General features: G+C 39.7%; 1 protein-coding gene across 1 annotated transcript; it reads right to left on the reverse strand.

Moving 5' to 3' along the window:
* Positions 1-339: 339 nt before the first annotated feature.
* LOC134368616 (spermatid nuclear transition protein 4-like) lies at positions 340-963 on the reverse strand. Its single transcript, XM_063085042.1, has 2 exons — positions 865-963; positions 340-675 (listed from the first exon to the last, which is right to left on the reverse strand). The coding sequence occupies exons 1-2, from the start codon at positions 961-963 to the stop codon at positions 340-342; spliced, it is 435 nt and encodes a 144-aa protein (XP_062941112.1).
* Between the last annotated feature and the right edge of the window lie 20,329 nt (positions 964-21,292).

Raw genomic sequence — 21,292 nt, forward strand, 5'->3', positions numbered from 1 at the left:
CCTTACTGGTGAGAGAGTGTCAAGGAAGAAATTTGTTTTCAGTGCTCGGCCGTTATCCAGACGTTATCCCTCAGTGTCTGCCTAACAGTGGACCTGTCTGTCTGACCCCAAGTCCGCCGGGCCCACCGCCCTCCCTCCCTTCCCACACCTGCCTCTTCCCTTCCTTCCCCCTCCCACATCACAGAACATGCAGACACACACTATATGTCACAATGGGCAAATTTTATTTTACTTGTCACCATCGTGTGCCGTCAGTGTAAAATTCGATGTCCATTACCCGGCAGCCAGCCCTCTGGAGACTTCACAGGTGGTTTTGAGGTCTCTGGTCTCACTTTTAAGTTAGTAGCTGCCCGGGCCATCACTTGGGTTGCTGGAGATCTCCTCGTCACTCGAGTGGCTGGAGATCTCCTTGTCCCTTGAAGTGCTGGGCATCTCCTCGTCCCTTGAGGTGCTGGGCATCTCATCATCCCTTGAGGTGCTGGGCATCTCCTCGTCCTTTCGGATTTGCTTCAGCTCTTTTTGCTGCAGTTCCTGATTCAGCCGGTGATAGTGGCCGAATAGTGTTGGCTTTTTCCCTTTTGGGGGTTGAATTGAGAGGGTGGTCATTTTTGCAGCAGCTTTTTTCCTCAGACTCCCTTGGAGGGGTCTTTTAAGCTTCAAGGTTGTCTTGGGCGCCTGGAAGGACAACAGGGCGATCACAGAAGGGCAACTGTTTGGGGGAAGAGGATGCAGGAGGCATGGGAAAAGGGGCTTCCTGGGAAGGAGTGTGGGCTGAGGGAGGTTGTGCCAGGCGAGGACAAGGGAGGGGTCTTGGGAGAAAGGGGTCAAGGGGAAGATGAGAAGGAGCTTGGGTGGTCATCTCACCTTGCCCTTTCCTCTGGACTTGGGTGGACAGGGGGTCTTCCTCTCCTTCCCCGCTTTGGTGTTTCTGGTGGGCTGTGGTGTCCTGGTCTCCTTCGCCATGTCAGCACTGCCCAGTGGTCTGTCCCAGGGCCCCTGGCCTCCCTATATATATCCTGCCCAGGACAATGAGCAGCCACACCCTAGGCTTTGTTTGGTCAGCAAGCCCCTCCCCCAGCCCCTCTAGCCCTGTCCAGGGAGGGGTGGCTTAGACATCACAATGGCCCATCCTGATACCTCTGGGAGTGGGGGGAGGCCAAGGTGCCCTGGCTGGAAAAGGGGACATTTCCTTAGCACCCCTTCAGAGCCTTCCAAACAGACCTGCCACACTCCTCACTGTTCAATTCTGGAGGGTCACAAGGCAAGGAGAGGGTGTCTCCTCCACGCCCTTCCCCACGGCCACCTGATTCAGTGGCTCATTCTGTCCTCTCCCACCCTTCACCATTACCTGGTTTTTGTGTGTCCTACCTACCATCCACCCACAGTCATGCGGCCACACTTAAGTCTATGTGGACATATGAGTCATCCTACATCCTTCCTAAACATTTCTCTTATGTACCCTGAAGGCCACTCACTTCCTGGCTGCCACCAGGAAACTTTTCCATCCACTTGCTTTTCCCAGTGTTCACACAGGACTTCTCAGTTTTGTTTTCCAGATTGAAATCACTGCCTTCAGGCTGTGAGACTCGGTAAACAGACTTGCTCCACCTGATATTTGGTCTTGTTTCAAATTGGGGACCTGCTTATCTCAGTAGGTGTAGTACCAAGGCCTGGGTTAACAGGGGATGAGGCAGATATGTCCATACTGCAATTTGTTCTGCTGTTTGTATGCAGAAAGCACAACCTAAAACTCATCAGTGCTCCAGGGAAGAACTTGGCTTAACCAGAGGGATGTGAAAAGCTCTTCTCAACATGTGTCCTCATTCACCAGACACTTGCCTTACTTTATTTTGCTGCTGATGCTGTTAGATCCTACATTTCTGCCTTCTCCTGAGGCCTTCTGAAGAAATAGACCTTACCTTACAGGAGGGCTCCTGAAGGAATTCTTTTTTATGAACAGCTATAAAAAGTTCCAGATTCTTGGAGGAGACACTTTATGATTGATTTCAGACCACTTACCTCCCTAGGTAGAAGGTCTTTCATTCAGCTTTTTGTCCCTGGAGGAAATGGATGATAGAGTTAGCCACAGGCCAGAGTGGCTATATTAATATCACACAGAGGAAGGAATATCATCAAGGATAAAGAAGTCATTTAATGATAATAAAGTTGTCAATTATCAAGAGAACAAAAATCCACAGCTTTTATGTTTCTAACAGCAGAGCTGCAAGCTATATGAAACAAAAAGTGATACAACTGTAAGGAGGAATAGATAAGTCCACATTCATAGTCAAAGATTTCAATACCTTTTTCTCAATAAATAAAAAAACACATAAACATAAAATCAGTAAATATATAGAAAATTTGAACTATGCCATCAATTGAATTGGCCTATATATTGGTCCATTTCTGGTGCTTATAAGAAAATACATAAAACTGGGTAGTTTATAAAGAGAACAAAATTTATTGCTTGCAGTTTCAGAGGCTGGGAAGTCCAAAGTCCAGGGAACCCTTGTGGTGAGGCCCTTCATTGGTGGTGCCTTTACAGCAATGCAGGGGTCTGATGGCAGAAAATGGCTGAGCAGAGAGAGAGAGCTCCTCATACACTCTCCTTTTAAAGCTTTTAAAGAACCACACCCAAGACCAGCATTATTAATCCATTCATTGCAGCATGGTCCTACAATCTAATCACCTATTCAAGGCTCCACCTTTCGATTACCATAATAGGATTTCCCATCCTCGGCAGTTACAGTGGGGATTTAAGCTTCAATTAGGGTTGATGAAGTTTGGATGTGTTGTCCCCTCCAAAACTCGTGGAAATTTGATATACAATGTTGCAGTGCTGGAAACTGATTGAGTCATGGTGGTGTATCCCTCATGAATGGATTAATGCTCTCCCTGGGGACAGGGGGATTAATGAGTGAGTTCTCACTCTATTAGTTCCCGTGAGAGCTCATTGCTTAAAAAGACCCTGGCACCTTCTCTCTCTCTCTTCCTTCCTCTCACCATGTGATCTGCTTGTACCCGCCGGCTGCCTGCCACTTTCCGCCATGAGTAGAAGCAGCCTGAGGCCCACACCAGATGCAGCTGTCCCAGAATCGTAAGCCAAATAAACCTCTTTCCTTTATAAATTACCCAGTCTCAGGTATTTCTGTTATAGCAACATAAAACGGACTAAAACAGAAAATTGGTACCGAGGAGTGGGGTGTTGCTAAACAGATACCTGAAAATGTGGATGCAGCTTTGGAACTGGATAATGGGCAAAAGTTGGAGGAGTTTGGAGGACTTAGAAAAAGAGAAAAAGACGAGGGAAAGTTTGGAATGTTTTAGAGATTTATGTAGTGGTGAGCAGAATGCTGATAGAAATGTGGACCGTAAAGGCCATGTGGACGATGAGGTCTCAGATAGAGATGAGGAACTCATTGGGAATTGGATAAAAGATCACCCTTGCTACACCATAGCAAGGAACCTGGCTACATTGTGTCCATGCCCTTGGACTTTGTGGAAGTTGGAACTTAAGAGTTGTGAGCCAGAGCATTTGGCCAAAGAAATTTCTAAGCAGCAAAGCATTAAGAACGCTGCATGGCTACTACTAACAGCCTACTCTGAGATATGGCGGCAAAGGCAAAATGTAAAGCCAGAAATGAAAAGGGAAGCAGGGCGTAAAGATTTGGAAACTTTGCAGCCTGGCCATGAGGTAAAGCAGAGAACTGGAGAACAATGCAAGGGTGAAGCAGATAAACTGGTTGCTAAAGACATTATCTTGGCGGTGAGACAGCCAGATGCTAATAAGCAGGACAATGGAAAAAATGCCCTAAAGGCATTTCAGAAGTCTGGAAGGGTGCTCCACCCATCACAGACCCTGAGGCCTAGAAGGACTGAGTTATCCTGGAGGAAAGACCTGGGGTGCAGCCGCCCTTGGGATCCTGCTCCCTGCATTCCAGCTGCTCCGGCTGGAGTGGCCCCAAATGTAAATGTGGTTTGTGCAGCAGCCCTGGAGAACAGAGGCCCAAAACCTCGGTGGCACCCACGTTATGTTAAGTCTGCAGGCCAGCAGGACATGAGAGCAGGGGAGGCATGGCAGCCTCCACCCAGATTCCAGAGGATGTATGGAAAAGCCTGGAAGCCCAGGCAGAGACCTGCCACAGGGGCGGAGCCACCGCAGAGGTCATCTACTAGAGCAATGCTGAGCAGGAAAGTGGGGTTAGAGCCCCCACAGAGAGCCCCCACCAGGGAAATGTCTAGTAGAGCCAAGGCAGTGGGACTGCCTCCAGGACCCTGGAACTGCAGGGCCACTGGTAACATGCAACGCCAGCCTAGAAAAGTTGCAGGCACCAGTGCAGCCCAATGGGCTGTGCCTGGCAGAGATGTGGGAGTGAGGCTGCCTGAGGCTTTGGGGGCCCAAATGCCCAGTTGTGCCCAGGATGCAGGACTTGGAGTCAAAGAATATTATTTTGGACGTTTAAGACATAATGTCTGCCCTGCTGGGTTTTGGACTTGTTTGGGGCCTGTTTTTCCTTTTTTCTGGCCTATTCCTCCCTTTTGGAATGGGAGTGTATACCCAATGCCTGTTCCACCATTGTATCTAGGCAGTAGATAAATTTAGTTTTGTTTTTACAGGTTCAAAGCTGGAAGGACTTTTGCTTTGATGAGACTTTGGACTTTGGACTTTTAAGTTGGTGCTGGAGCAAGCTAAGACTTTTAGGACTGTTGGGATAGAATGATTCTACTTTGTATATGAGAGTGACATGAGTTTTGGGGGGCCAGGGGTTGAATGACGTAGTTTGGATGTGTGGTCCCCTCCAAAACTCGTGGAAATTTGATTTCCAATGTGGCAGTATTGGAAACTGATTGAGTCATAGGCTAGGCAGATCCCTCATGAATGGATTAACGCTCTCCCTGGGGGAGAAGGGACTAATGAGTGAGTTCTCGCTCTATTAGTTCCTGTGAGAGCTCATTGCCTAAAAAGACCCTGGCACCTTCTCTCTCTTGCTTCCTCTCACCATGTGATCTGTTTGTACCCGCCGCTGCCTGCCACTTTCCGCCATGAGTAGAAGCAGCCTGAGGCCCACGCCAGATGCAGCTGTCCCAGAATCATAAGCCAAATAAACCTCTTTCCTTTATAAATTACCCAGTCTCAGGTATTTCTGTTATAGCAACACAAAACGGACTAAAACAAGGGTGGCAGGGGCATCCAACCTACAGTAGCCTAATTGACATTTACAGAAAAATCCCAGTAACTACAAAATCAACACACAAAAATCAATAGCCTTCCTATACACCAATAACAAAATAGGTGAAGAAGAATTCAAGAAAGTAACCCATTCAGAATAGCTACCAAAAATATGAAATACCTTGGAGTAAATTTAACCAAGGAGGTTAAAGATCTCTACAATGAAAATGATAAAACCTTATTGAAAGAAGTTGAAGAGGACACAAATAAATGGAAAGATATCCCATGTTCTTGGGTTGGGAAAATCAACATCATCAAAATGTCCATATTACCCAAAGCAATCTACACATTTCAATGCAATCCCTATCAAAATACCAATAACATTCTTCACAGATATAGAAAAAGCAATCTTAAAATTTGTATGGAGCCACAAAAGTCCCCGTATAGTTAAAGCAATCTTGAACAAAAAGAACAAAGTTGGAGGCATCACACTCCCTGACTTGAAAATATACTATAAAGCTTTAGTAACCAAAACAGCATGGTAGTGGCGTAAAAACAGACAAATTGTCCAATGGAATAGAATAGAGAATCCTGAAATAAACTCACACACTTAGAGCCAACTGATTTTCAACAAAAACATCAAAGGTATACAATGTTAAGAATAGTCTCTTCAACAAATGGTGCTAGGGAAACTGGATATCCACATGCAGAAGATTCAAACTAGACCCTTATCTCCCACCACACATGAAAACTAGCTCAAAATGATCAAAGACCTAAATTTAAGACCCGAAGCTATGAAACTACTAGAAGAAAACATAGGGAAAACACTGCCCAAAATGGGAGTGGGCAGCGCTTTTTTTTTTTAAGTGAGCGATTCCAAGCTTTTCGATATGTTTGTGGCATTACACAACAATTGCAACATACCTGTAGAATATTTCTATCCTTTAAGAGAAAAATGCATCCTGTTTGCATTTACTCTCCTTTACCATGCCAGATGGAGACAAAAATTAACAAATTTTATGTCTTTAGAGATGAGCTGATTATAGAAATTTCTAGTAAGTGAAATTATAAATTATAGTCTTTTGGGTCTGGTTTCTTCACTTAACTTAATGCTTTGGGATTACAGTTTTCTCTTTAAATTTATTTTGTATTATTTATACATATTTATGGGGTACAGAGTTGACTATCAGTATTTGTGTACTGTATGTGATCATCAAATCAAAATTACTAGCATGTTTATCATTACAAATCATAATTACTTTTTGTGTCCCTCACCCAATTACTTCTTATCCCCCACCCCCTTCCCCTTTCCCACCTTTAGTAACTATAGGTCTGTTCTCTCCTTCTGAAAGTTCAACATTTTATTATGGTCTTTCTTTCTTTCTCAGCTCCCACTTATGAGTGAGGACATGTGGCATTTCTCTTTCTGTGTCTGGCTTATTTCACTTAACATAGTCGTCTCCAAGCTCATCCATGTTGCTGCAAATAGCACAATTTCATTCTTTTTTATGGCAGAGTAGTATTCTGTTGTGTATATATACCACATTTTCCTTATCCAGTCATCCACTGATGGACATTTAGGTTGGTTCCATATCTTACTATTGTAAATAGACGGCAGTGCTTCTTTGAGTGAGACTACAAAGGTACAGGCAACTAAAGCAAAAATACATAAACCAGACTGCATCAAACTAAAAAGCTTCTGCACGGCAAGGAACACTGTCAACAAATTGAAGAGACAACATATGGAATGGGAGAAAGTGTTTGCAAACTACATATCAAACAAGGGACTGATATTCAAAACATATAAGGAACTCAAACAACTCAACAGCAAAAAAACCGAATAACCCAATTTAAAAATTGGAAAAGGATCTGAACAGACGTTTATCAAAAGAAGAGATACAAATGGCCAACAGGCACATGAAAAAATGCTCAACATCACTATTCACCAGGAAAATGAAAATTAAAACCACATGAGATATCATCTCACTCCAGCTAGAATGGCTATTATTAAGGCAGAAAATAACAAATGCTCACAAGACTATAGAGAAAAAGGAACTCTCCTACATTGCTGGTGCGAATGTAAATTGGTACAGCCATTGTGGAAAACAGCATGGAGGTTCTTCAAAGAACTAAAAATAGATATGCCCTAGGACCCAGCTATCCCACTACTGGGTATATACCCAAAGGAATTGAAATCAATGTTTCAAAAAGACACCTGCACTCCCATGTTCATCACAGCACTATGCACAATAGCCAAGAGATGGAATCAACCTAAATGTCAATCGGTGGATGAATGGATAAAAAAAACTGTGGAATATACATACAATGGAAAACTGCTAAGCTATAATACACACACACACACACACACACACACACACACACGCACACACACACACACACACACATATATATTTATATATCTCCTATCATTTGCAGTAACATTGATGAAACTGGAAACTATCATATTAAGTGAAGTACGACAGGCACAAAAAGACAAATACTGCATGATATCACTCATATGTGGAATCTTTTAAAAAGGGGGTGATTCTCATAGAAGTAGAGAGTAGAATAAGGGTTATCAGAGACCAGGGAGTTGGAGGGGGATAAGAAAAGTTGTGGACTAATGGGTACAAAACTATGCTATCCACCCCTAAGTGAATCATTGCCAGGTATATGCATGTATTGAAACAATATACTGTGCAAATAAATGTTAAAATATTTTGAATATAAGAAAGAAAACCCAGTAACATCAGAATTCACATTCTTTTCAAGTGCATATGGGATACTTATCAAAATAGATAATATTCTGGGTCATAAATCAAATCTCAATAAATTTAGAAAGATTCAATCATGTAGATTTTGTTCTCTAACCACAATGGAATTAAATTTGAAATCAATATGGGAAATATGTTTGGAAATCCTCAACTATTTGGAAACTAAATAATACACTTCTAAATAACTTATGGAACATAAAAGAAATCAAAGGGAAATTCAAATATATTTTAAACAGGGTAAAAATAAAAACAGAACATAACAGAATTTATGTAATGCCACCGAAGCTGTAGGTATAGGGAAATTTATATTACTAAATGCATGTATTTGAAGAGAAGAAATGTCTCAAATTAATGACCTTAGCTTCTCCCTTAAAAACCAAGAAAAAGAAGAGCACATTAAACCCAAAGAATGTGGAAAAAAGGAAATAAAGACCAAAGCAACAACAATGAAATAGAAAATAGAAAAACAATTGAGAAAATCAGTGAAACCAAGAGGGGATTTTTTTGGAAGAACAGTAAAATTGATAAAACTCTAACCAGACTGATGAGGAAAAAAGGGATAAAAAACACCAAAAACCAATATCAGAAATGAGAAAGATGACATCACTATGGATTCTACAGATAATAAAAAGGAAGAACGTAGTATAAACAATCTATGCTAATAAATTTGACAACTTACATAAAATGGATAAATACCTGAAAGGTTCAAACTACCAAAGCTCACTCAAGAAGAAATGTATATCCAAACTAGCCCTATAAACATTAAAGAGATTGAACTTGTAGTTTAAACTATTCCCAGAAAGAAAATTTTACACCCAGATGGCTTCACTGTTAAAGTCTACCAAATGTTTAAGGAAGAATTGACAACGATACAAGAGGAGGGAACACTTCCAAACTCATCCTTTGAGGCTAATATTACTCTGAAACCTAAACCAAAGACATGACAGGAAAAGAAAACCACCCCAGATTAATAGCCTTTATGAATATAGGCACAGAAATCTTCAACAAAATACTAGCAAACTGAATTTAGCAACCTATGAAAAATATTATATACCATGACCAAGTGCAATTTATCTCAGGTATTCAAGGTTTGTTCAATATCTAAAAAATTAATCAATGTAATATTTCATATTAATTGATTAAGGGTAAAAAAACACATGACAATCTCAATAGACATAGATGGAAAACTCCAGATCCTTTCATAATATGCTCAACAAACTAGGAATAGAAGGGAAGTTCTTAATCTGATAAAGACAAATAGATTGTACAAAACACTACAGCTAATGTCATACTAAATGGGCAAAGACTGGATAATTTTTTCCTAGGATAAGAAGCAATATAAAAATGTCTGCTTTTGCCACTTCTATTCAACAGGACAATTAGGCAAGAAAAAGAAATGAAAGGCATGCAGATTGGTAAGGAAGAAATAAAATTGCCTTTATTTGCAGATGACATAATACTAACACTAGTAAGTGAGTTTAGCAATGTTGTAGAATACAAGCTCAAGATACAAAAATCAATTTTATTTCTATATGGTGTTAATGATCAATCAGATATTGAAATAAAAAATTTACAATAGCATCCAAAAATATGATATATAGAGAGAAAAATTTAGCAAGACATATGAAGAGCCTATGCCCTGAAAACTGTAAAATGTTGCTAAGACCAATTTAAAAAGACTTGAATAAATTGAGCTATAACCCTTGTTCATTAGTCAGAAGACTCAATATTGTTCAAATGCCAAGTCTTCCCAAATTGGCCTACAGATTCAACACAATCCAAATCATTATACCATGAGGTTTTTTATATAAATTAGCAATGTGATTCTAAAATTCAAATGAAAGCTTCTACACAGCAAAGGCAACAATCAATAGAGTGAAAAGACATCCTACAGAATGGGAGAAAATATTTACAAAATATTCATCTGACAAGGGATTAATATCCAGAATATACAAAGAGCTCAGACAACTTTACAGAAAAAAACCAAATAATCCAATTTAAAACTGGGCAAAGGTGCTGAGTAGACATTTCTCAAAGGAAGACATCCAAATGGCCAACAGGTATATGAAAAAATGCTCACATCACTAATCATCAGGGAAATGCAAATCAAAAGCACTTTGAGATATCACCTCACCCCAGTTAGACTGGCTATTATAAAAAAGACAGAGAATAACAAATGCTGGTGAGGTTGTGGAGAGAGAGGAACCCTCCTGCACTGTTGATGGGACTGTAACTTCATACAGTTATTATGGAGAACAGTATGGAGGCTCCTTAAACAACTACAGATAGAACTTCCACATGATCCAGCAATCCCACTCCTGGGGATATATCCAGAGGATCGGAAATCATCAGGTCAAAGGGATACCTGCACTCCCATGTTTATTGCAGCTCTATTTACAATAGCTAGGCAATGGAACTAACCTAAATGTCCGTTAATAGATTACTGGATAAGGAAATTGTGTTATATATACACAACGGAATACTACTCAGCCATAAAAAGAATGAAATTCTACTATTTGCAACAACATGGATGAGCCTGGAGAAAATTATCCTGAGTGAAACAACCCGGGTACAGAAAGAGAAATACCATGTGTTCTCACTCCTAGCTGGGAGCTAAATCCATAAATAAAAAAATGAATAAGAAAGAGAGACAAAGAGGAAGAAAGAAACAAACAACAATCCCAGTAATACATTGAGTTTTTAGAAAACTCGAAGTGGAAAAGGGGAGGTGATGGGAAGAGGGAGGGGGACCAATGAGGAATTGGTCAATGGACACAAAGAATGATTGTGTATTGCAATGATGAATAAGCCAACTACACTGATCTAACCACCACACATTCTACACAATTATTGAAATCAACGTTGTGCCCCACGTGTATGTCTAATAAAAAATTTAAAAATTTAAAAATAAAATGAAATTCAAATGAAAATACAAAAGACCAAAACAACTTTAGAAGAGAACCAATTTACAAGACAAATAGCACCTGATTTTAGCATATTATAAAGCTATGATAATCAAAGCAATGAGATAGCATAAAGGCCAATAAATAGATTAATGGAACAAGATACACAGTCCAGCAATAAATCAACACATGTTGTGATGGTTAATTTTATGTGTTGACTTGACTGGGCTAAGGAATGCACAGAGACCTGGTAAAACATTATTTCTGGGTATGTCTGTGAGGGTGTTTCCTGGAGAGATTAACATTTGAATCAGGAGACTGAGTAAAGAACATCGTTCCCACCAAAGTGGACGGGCATCATCCAATCTGCTAAATAGAACAAAAAGGTAGAGGAAGAGTGACTTAACTCTCTCTGCTTGAGCTGGACTATTCATCTTTTCCTGCCCTTGGACATCGGAGCTCCTTGTTCTTAGTCATAGAGACTCAAACTGGGACTTACACCTTTGTCTCCCCTGCTTCTCAGGCCTTCAGGCATGGACTGGAACTGCAACACCAACTTTCCTGAGCCTCCAGCTTGCAGATGGCAGATGACTGCTAAACTCACTTTTCAGTTTTAGTAGTGCATCATCTGCAAATAAAGGCAATTTTACTTCTTGGGACTTCTCAGCCTCCATTATTGTGTTAGCCAATTCCTCACAATAAATCTCTTTTTATGTATCTCTATATATCCTATTGGTTGTGTTTCTCTGGAGAACCCTGACTAATACACATATATAGATAACTGGATTTCAACAAAAGTTCAAAAGAAATTCAATGGAGCAAATACAGTCTTTTCAACAAATGGTACTGGAAAAACTGGATATCAATATGTCAAAAAAAAAAAAAAAAAAAAACCTTCTGATAATCCATACCTCACATTGCATACAAACATTAACTCTGAAACTGTAAACTCTGAAACTGTAAGCAATAAATTTCATTTTCTTTATAAATTATCCAGTTCTAGGTATTTTGTTATAAGCAACAGAAATGAACTAATATGATAGATCTAAAGGTAAAACCTAAAATTATAAAACTTGTAGAAGAAACTCTAGGAGAAAACCATGGTGACCTTAGTTTGGGCAAAGATATTTTAGATATGACACCTGTTAAATTGTTTGGCCTGAGGGTTTCTTCAGATATAGTGAATTGTAACCTAATCTGATGTATAAACAGACTGTAAATTACTCTTGTAGCAAGTAGCCCAGTCTTAGCCAATTACAGGCAGCCAACTATTCAAACTCTGTTTGAATAAGGCAAACACCAAACTGTAACCAATACAGCTGTTTCTGTACATCACTTCTGTTTTCTGTAAGTCATCTTCCTTTTTTTGTCTCTAAATCTTGGCCAACCATGTGGCAGTCCTGGAGTTGCTCTGAACCTATTCTGATTCTGGCAGCTGCCTGATCCATGAATCTTTCTTTGCTCAGTTAAACTCTATTAAATTTAATTTGTCTAAAGTTTTGCTTTTAACACTCCAAAACCCAATCCATAAAAAGAGAAATTGATAAATTGGACTTCATCTAAGTTAACTTTTACTCTTTGAATGACACTGTTAAGGGACTTAAAATACAAGCAGCAACATTCTTCACATAAATAGAAAAAACAATCCTAACATTCATTTGGAACAACAAAAACCCCCAAACAGCCAAAGCAATCCTGAGCAAAAATAAATAAACAAACAAAGCTGGAGGCATAGCACTACCTGCCTTCAAATTATACTACAAAGCTATAGTAACCAAAATAGCATGGTACAGGCATTAAAAACAGACACTCAGACCAATGGAACAGAATAGAGAACCCAGAAATAAAGCCATGTATTTACAGCCAACTGATTTTTTATAATGGCACCCAGAATATCCATTGGGGAAATGACAGACTCTTCAGGAAATAGTGCTGGGATAGCCACATGCAGAAGAATGATACTGTAATGGTGAATACTTGACATTATGCATTAGCCAAAACCCATAAACTGCAATACAAGGAAGGAACCCTAATATAAAATTAAGTTAATAATAATATATCCATACTTATTCATAATTAGAACAAATGTACCACACTAAGGTAACAAGTTAATAATAGGAGAAACTGTGTATGTGGATGGGGGGAGTGTATGAGAACTATCCATACTTTCTGATCAATTTCTCTGTAAGACTAAAACTGCTATAAAGAAAAAATAAAAGTAAATAAAATTGAAAATAAGACAAGCAGCAGACAGGGAAAAAGACATATATATGGTAAAGGAACTGTATCGGATATATAAAAAGCCCTCAAAACTCAGTAAAGAGAATCAAACAGCGTGATTTTTTAAATACTTGGGCAAAAGATTTGAACAGACACTTCACCACGGAAGATGTATGAATGGGTGATAAGCACACAGAGAGATGCTCAAAGTTATTGATCATTGGGGAAATGCAAATTAAAACTGAAATGACATACAACTATACAGTCTTAGAATGGCTAAAATAAAAAACGTTTGATCATTCCACATAATTGCAAGGAGGAGAGGAACTGAAGCTCTCATACACACCCGGTGGGACTGTAAAATGGCACAAACACATGGGAGAACAGTAAGGCAGTTTCTTAACAAGTTAAAAACCTTTATCTACAATATGACTTAGCCACTCCACTCTTAGGTATTTATCCAAAATAAATGAGAGCACGTGTTCACACAAGGACTTGTACACAAATGTTCATAACAGCTTTATTTGTAATAGTCCCAAACTAAACACTCTACAGATGTGCATTAACGGATGAGTGGGCAAACTGTGGTACAGTCACACATATCAGCATACAGTACTCAGCAGCAGAAAAACAATAAAAAAGAATGAACTACTGATGTGCTCCATATGGGTGAATCTCAAAATAATTATGCTCAGTGAAAGAAGCCAGACCAAAAATTGTACATACTAAATGATTCAATTTACACAATAGCCTAAAAAATGCAAACTAATCTATAGTGACAGAAAGCAGGTAGTGGTTACCTGGAGAATGGGGGTGGGGAGGGGTGGGAGTGAGGGATTACCAAGAGACCTAAAGAAGATTTGTGGATGAAGGATCTGTTCACTATCTTTATTGCAATGATTGTTTCTTGGATGTACACATGCACTAAAACTTATCAAATTGTCCTCCTTAAATATGTGCAGTTTACTGTATGTCAATTATACCTTAACAAAGCTATTGATAATAATGATAACAAATATAATAATAAATTACAACCTGTGGTCAAAACAGATCATTCCTTATTTATTTATATCGTACTAAAATATATACAACATAAGGATTGCCATTTTAAGCACTTTTAAACATAAAATTGCATGGAACTAATTACATTCACAATGTTGTGTGACCACCACTTTTACCTATTTCCAAAACTTTTTCAGCATTCTAAACATAAATTCTGCACCCATTACGCAATAACTTCCCATTATTCCTTCCCTTAGTTTCTGGGAACCTCTAATCTGCTTCTGTCTCTGAAAATTGTTTTTTCTATAAATTATTTTTTCTTAATTGACCTATGATAATTGTATATATCTATGGAGCAAAATGTGATATTTGGGTACATTTATACAGTGTGCATTGATCATATCAGAGTATTTAGCATATTCGTCACCTCAAACATTTATCACCTCTCTGTATTGGGAACGTTCAACATCCTCTCGACTAGCTACTTGAACGGGTACAGTAATTTGTTGTTGACTGTAGTTTCCCTGTATTGCTATAGAACACTACTATGGATCATTCCTTCTAAAGTCTAGCCCTAACCTTGGACCAATGTGGAAATTGGCCTACTGGCCAGGCTGATAATGGAAGGAAAAAAAAATATTTCCCTCTACTGAACACTTACTGCATTCCCAGCACAGTGCTAGGTGTTTTCATAGGCATTATCTCATTTAAGCCTCCTAACAAACTTATGAGGAAAGTAAGAGGGTAAGTGACTGGCCTCCATTTGAATAGGTTTTAAGGAGCAAAGAGCTCTTTACCTTGCTGCAAAGGGCCTTCACACGTACTCAATGCCAACCGCACACTCAGTGTAGGAAAATCAAAGCCTTCTCATATGCTGATGACGCACCTGGTAGGACCTAGAGCAGAAAATTCAATGAAGGGCCAAATTTGGGGCATAATTTTAACTGGAGTTCATAACAACAGTGGAAAAATTAAGCCACTTTTGTTTTAGTGTGTCATAATGTTGAGACTCTTACCAATTAGCCTGATTACACAAACATCTGACACACAGCTATTTGGGTTCTCAAATAACTGTAGCATTTTTTTTCATTAGTGTCAGATGAATCTTCCTAAAAATACTTTCTTCCTGTTGATCCTGACACTGTTCTCTACTGCTCACAAAAGAAATCCCAAAAGCCAACATTCGTGATAAACCCAAGCTACAAACTCACTTTTCTTAATTATACTTCATATTTGTTTAACATTTTATAGTTTTCTAAAATCTTCCTTTTAATCATCTTTTTGTGATCCTTACAAATGAATAAGAATTAGAACCCCATTTAGCTACTTCATACCCAACACGATATGATCAATTTTAGGAATGCCATAATTAAAAAAATACTGACAATAACAAGTGTTGGTAAAAATGTGGACAATTACGACCCTCACACATTAGGTGTGGGAATGTGAAATGGTGCCACCACACTGGGAAATGGTATGGCAGTTCCTCAAAAAGTTAGACATGGAGTTACCATATGACTCAGCAGTTCTACTGCTAGGTATAGACCCAACAGAACTGAAGTAATATGTCCACACAAAAACTTGGATGTGAATGTTTATAGCAGCATTATTCGTAATAGCCAAAAAGTAGAAATAATCCAAATGCCCCTCAATTGATAAATGGATAAGCAAAATGCAGTATATCCATAAAATGGAATACTATTCAGCCATAAAAAGGAATGATGTACTGATGCATGTTACAACCCCCAAAACATTATGCTAAGTGAAAGAAGCCACAAACATAAAGTCATATCACATGATTATATTTATATGAAGAGTCCAGAAGAGGCAAATTCATAGAGACAGAAGGCAGATTAGTGATTGCCAGAGCTTCAGGGATGGGAAGAGGAAGGAGAGGTGACTGCTAATGGGCACGGGTTTCCTTTTGGGTTGATGAAAGTGTTCTAACAATAATTGTGGTAATGGTTTCACCACTGTAAATAGACTATTCACACTGAATCATATACTCCAAAAGGGTGGATTTTATAGTTTGTAAATTATATCTCAATTTTACAAAAGAATCCCCATTTAGCCGATGAGGAAACTGAAGTTAGGAAAGTTTAACTGTCCTGCCCAGATTTCCCACCTCCAGCTTTGTGAGCTATTCTGAACCCCAAAATGTTCAGAGAGAAGTTAGGTGGAAGCCTTCTTTCTACCCAGGCTGTTTCTTGCCTGTCCCAAAGCCCACCTGCCACTCACTGAGCACCGACTGTGCTCACCATTGTATCAGGAACTTGAGGTGTATGACCCCACACCTCCTCCCATGAGAGAGGACTATTATTTGTCTCCTCTCACTTTAAAGAAAAGAATCTGAGACACTGAGAACTTAGGAGACTTGCCCAAGGTCGCACAATAGTAAGAGTGGAAGAGCCTCGATTAGCATCGAGATTGTTTGAGTGCAGGCTCATGGCTATTGTTATCACATGGTCTCCTCTTCTTCTCCTTTTCTTGCCACTGCTCCCATGCACATCTTTATCCCACTCATCAGAACACCTTCTTCCTCTCTCACACGCATCCAGAGCAGCCTCTCTCTTTCCCTAAGACTTGCTTCCGTTTCCCAACTGTAACCAGGGGATGAGGCACCAGTAGCATGGTGGATAAATTAGGTAATTAGATGTACTGATTTTCTAAACATCAGCCTGATTCATTTTGACATTTCCACTTCCTATCTTGAAACAAAAGGGAGAAATCACTTGTATAGGATGCACTTCAGACATGACCACTCTTAAAACATACTGTTTTTCTGTAGAGCAAACTTTCTGCCCCCATTTAAAGGACTGCCCTGGTTATTCAGCTGTTTAAGCTGAGGACCTTGGCAATGTACAGAAGCTATGGCCCTGTGGAGAAACTGAGGCAGGAAGAGCACAGTTTTCCAAAAGCTGCCTAGCAGATTCTGAGGCGTGGTTAGGGACCAAGTCCAGTGGGTAAGGTCCCTGGTGCAAATGTACAGGGGAAAGCCTTTCCTGAACCCCATGTGTGGAAGTCCCCTCGCCCTCCTTTGAATCCCCTTCCCTGATTCCCTAAATGATACAGACTTTGGCAATCATGCTCCTATGTGCGATGGTTCTGAGTATTTTGGCACGTACTCACCCTTCTCTCTAACCATACGTAAGATCCTGGAGGGCAGAGACTGTGCCTTGCTTGACACAATCCCAGCACACAGTAGGTCTTTATCATTTGTGAATGCATGCTAGATTTGAAAGCAAACCAAAGAGAAACCAGACATTAACAGCCATGGAAGTAAAAAATTCTCATCACTTTATAATGATCAATTTAACTTTGCAGTTTCCCTTTTATCCTACAAAGACAATACATTTCCTGAACTTAATCCTCCTGAAAAATGTTGCAGCAACATTATAAAAAAGTTAAGGGAGGCCATGGTATTGGAGCAAGGCAGGGAAATGAGGAACTTTACTCTGCTCTCTCCTACCCAAGGGATAACTGCTTAGAATGAGAAGTACACGGCAGCAGGAGCCCCTGCATTGGGCTGATGAATATGTGGGGAGCAAGTGGGGCATTTTGCCCCTGACATCTGAAGGCTGGCACAAGAGGAAGACACAGGCCAGTGGAAAATTGCTGTGAGGGCATTAGGGTGGGAATAGGCAGGCTCTCAGCCACTGAGCCCCAGGACAGGGTGAGGGTTGGCTGGAGCAAAGAGAAGCCCCAAAAGGGAGATGCTGAAATACCGGGCAAATTGTGAAGACAAAGGCAGGTCCTGCAAGGTGAGGGTGGCACCTGCAGCCAGACCAACTAGCAGCAGATCGCGCTGAGATCCTAACCTGCGGTTGCTCCTGTCTTCCTAAACAGGGTGGGTCCCAGCATCTGGGAACGAGTGGCTTCAACTGGGAGGAGTGAAAGACCAACCTTCAAGCAGACTGGAACTCAGCACTCTCACTGAGGTCCCTGATTTTTCACCCGCAAATATCTTGATTATGCTCATTGTTTTCACATGTCATCACACAAAATCATCATGGCAACCCTGGAAGTGAGGTGTTATCATCCCTCCTTCACTGAAGCTCAGGCAGGTGAAGTATCCTGTCCATGATTCAGCCTAAAGTCTGGGTGACTGCAAAGCCTGGGCCCATTCATTCCTCTATACCTCACACATAGAGGCTGCCTGAGTACATGTTAGGGACGTTAGAGAGAAGATTCAGGCATCACATGGATGGTTGTTGTCGATACCCTCCAAGGTAATCCAAACTAGAGAGTTTCTGAGTCTTTAAAAGGGCAGGGAAAATTAGTTGATGGAGGTGTGCAAATGCCAGGGATGGTGAGAGCTAGATATCAAAGTGATGGATATCAAGGAGCCATAGCAGTTCTTAAATACAACAATGACCTTGGCAACCTCCTCATTCCAAGAATGAGCTCAAGTAGTCATATATTTTAAACTCACCTCTTTTTACAGGAGACATGTTCCTGAAGACAATGGTTTAATACACATTTCTGTTAAATTGGATTTGGTTTTCAGTGTTATGGGGGACTATATTATTAAAAAGAGCCTACAGTCAATTCTTATTGTGAGAAGGGTCTTTCCTTAATTAAGACACTCAAGAAACATTTATTGTGCATCTACTAAGTGCCAGGCACCACTCTAGGAACCGGAGGACCCAGCAGTGAACAGGGCAGACATGAATGGAGTGGATATTCCTTAAGTAGAGAAATCATGTGCATGTTTATCTGTTTTAGAAGGTCAACTCTTCAATGAGTGGGCTCTCTGAGAATGCCTCCTACAAGTGCCCCTGGGATGCTTCTTTGAGACTTGCCAATTACTAAGTGTGCTGCGCTTTCCAGAACCTTGCCCTTTGCTTGGTATACCCAGAGTTCATACAGCCTGCCTGCTTTTTAAGGCTGGTATGGCAGCAGACCACTGAAAACACACAATTTTCCAGGCACCTTACTACAGCTACAAATATTTGTTGAATTCATTAAAAAGTAACAGCTCCAATAGTAATGCCATTTTGCATTCATATTTTTAAAAGTCAAAAAGGCCAAGTTGGTTTTAACCTCAGAACACACCAAGACTTTAATTTTTAAAGTAGGTTATAAAGTTCAAAACAGAACAAAGCTCAAATGAGTTTCTGACATCGAAATAGGTAACATTTTGGATTTTGTTCCATACAAAGAATAATCAGACCAATAGTTCTTTAAGCACTTTCGGCCATGTTGACAAAAATAACCAATACTGATTTCTGAAGTGGCTACTGCAAACAGACTGTCAACCTGCTTGTATCAGACACTAACTTTCCTTATCATGAAAATCTCTTTTAAGATGGAGAAGGTGGAAAATATTCCCTCATTTTCTCAATAATTTTATTAATAGTTCTTCAAAGAATAGCATTGTTTAAATATATATATATATTAGGATGAAAGCCCAGCTATAAGTCCAAACTGTAAAAATGTAACTTCAAAGAAAATATTAATACATCATCACCAAAATTAATATAATTCAGGAAATAAGAAAATTTAATTGCGAATTTTTACAGTTAAAATTGCTATTGTTAGCCCGAACTCGACTCCTTTGCAGAGCAGTAACTCCAGCTTTAAAGAGAAAATAATTTCACCTCCACCTCCCTTCTTGAAGCAGGTGGAATCCTATTGAAATCCTGTCAATGTAATAACATAAATGCTTAGGGCAGTGAAGGAGAAGCATGTCTTTGAAGAGCAAGGCTCACTCAGCAGACAGGAGATTTCTGTTTCCATAGGCCATATACAGTGAGATCCCCAGCTGGATGGGGCCTTGGACAGCAGCTAGCTCAACATCCTCAACTCTGCAGAAGGAAACTGTCTCGGGAAAGCCAATCAGTGCAAAGCAACAAAAATGGACCCTTCAAGTTCAATCAACCCCACTTCAAAAAAGGCCAGGTACACGAAGCCAAAACATCTGGATAAAAGGTAGATAATTTCCTCTGACATCTGGATGACTTGTCTATGTACCCAAACCAGAATGTTGTTCCTAGTCCCGGTGACCAGGCCACTCTTGGCTGGGTCCCAAGTGACATATGTCATGTCAAGGCCCATGTATTTATTCATCAGATTCTGAGTTCTAGCAATCTAATTCCCAGGCATTCTTTGACACCAGCACCTTCTTGGCCTCTCACTGCCCCAGTGTGGCAGAAGCAAGCATTAAAAAGTGGATTTGAGGTGCAGATGAAAAATGAGGAAGTTAGGGGATGTTGCTTTAATAAGATACTTTCAATGATGTTTCTCCATAGTAACAAATGCAACTGAGGAAACTGAGAGAAGTCTGACATTTTCTTGTTTGACTTTAATATTGACTCATCACAATGATGGGAAGGTTAATATATCCAGAGGGAGAAAACATCAGAGACATTTAAAAAATATTGATGCCATGTCAGTCTTTTAAGTTGTTTGTGTTCTTTAAAACTATAGGGTATGGTTGTGAATAAACTAAACACTGAACAAACACATAAAACAGTGGGAGAATTATCTTTACTTCATTGTCCAAGGTTCATTGAAAGAAAGTAAAAACATAAGTCAATTCTAGATGTGGAAACTAAGGCCCAGGGAGAAGAAGGGAACTGCCAAAGTCAGTATAAGAGCCAGAACTGGAATTCAAACCTTCCTGGATGCTGACTCAGAGCTTCATAAGCCATGCTGCATCCATAAGTTATCAAAGAGTACCTTCTCTTATTAAGGGTACATGAATTCTAGTGTATGTCTCATAAAAATTTTTAGAGCCATCAATGTTTGCAATAAAAAGCTCAGCTACATTTCCTTTTTAATGAAAATATTAAAAATGCCATTTGAGAAAACATTGTTTATTTGCAATATCTCTTCCTGTTAAGCTTGATTTAGTGTTTAAGCAGAGAGATCTAATCTCATATAAATCTCAACAGTAAATAATTCAGGTTTCAAATAAGATAAGGTATGAATTCAACTTCCAGGTTTGTGTTCCTTTCCCTAATTGACAATGCAGCCTTTTGCTGCCATTTATACAGGGAATTGTGTGTCTCACCTGTAATCAAATGAACTCTTTGAATTAAATACTTATCAGTTCCGGTCTGCTTTGAAGTTTTCTTTAAACCATCAGAATCCATAAGTTTCTCAAATTCAAGCAAACATCCATTTTTATTTGCTGAAGTGTTTTTTTTTTTATTATTATTATTTCTATGTGGAAGTGGAAGAAATCTATAGAGTTTTGAAGTCTTAATTATAACTGAGCT

This window comes from Cynocephalus volans, chromosome X (assembly GCF_027409185.1).
Source record: "Cynocephalus volans isolate mCynVol1 chromosome X, mCynVol1.pri, whole genome shotgun sequence".
Taxonomy (NCBI): Eukaryota; Metazoa; Chordata; class Mammalia; order Dermoptera; family Cynocephalidae; genus Cynocephalus; species Cynocephalus volans.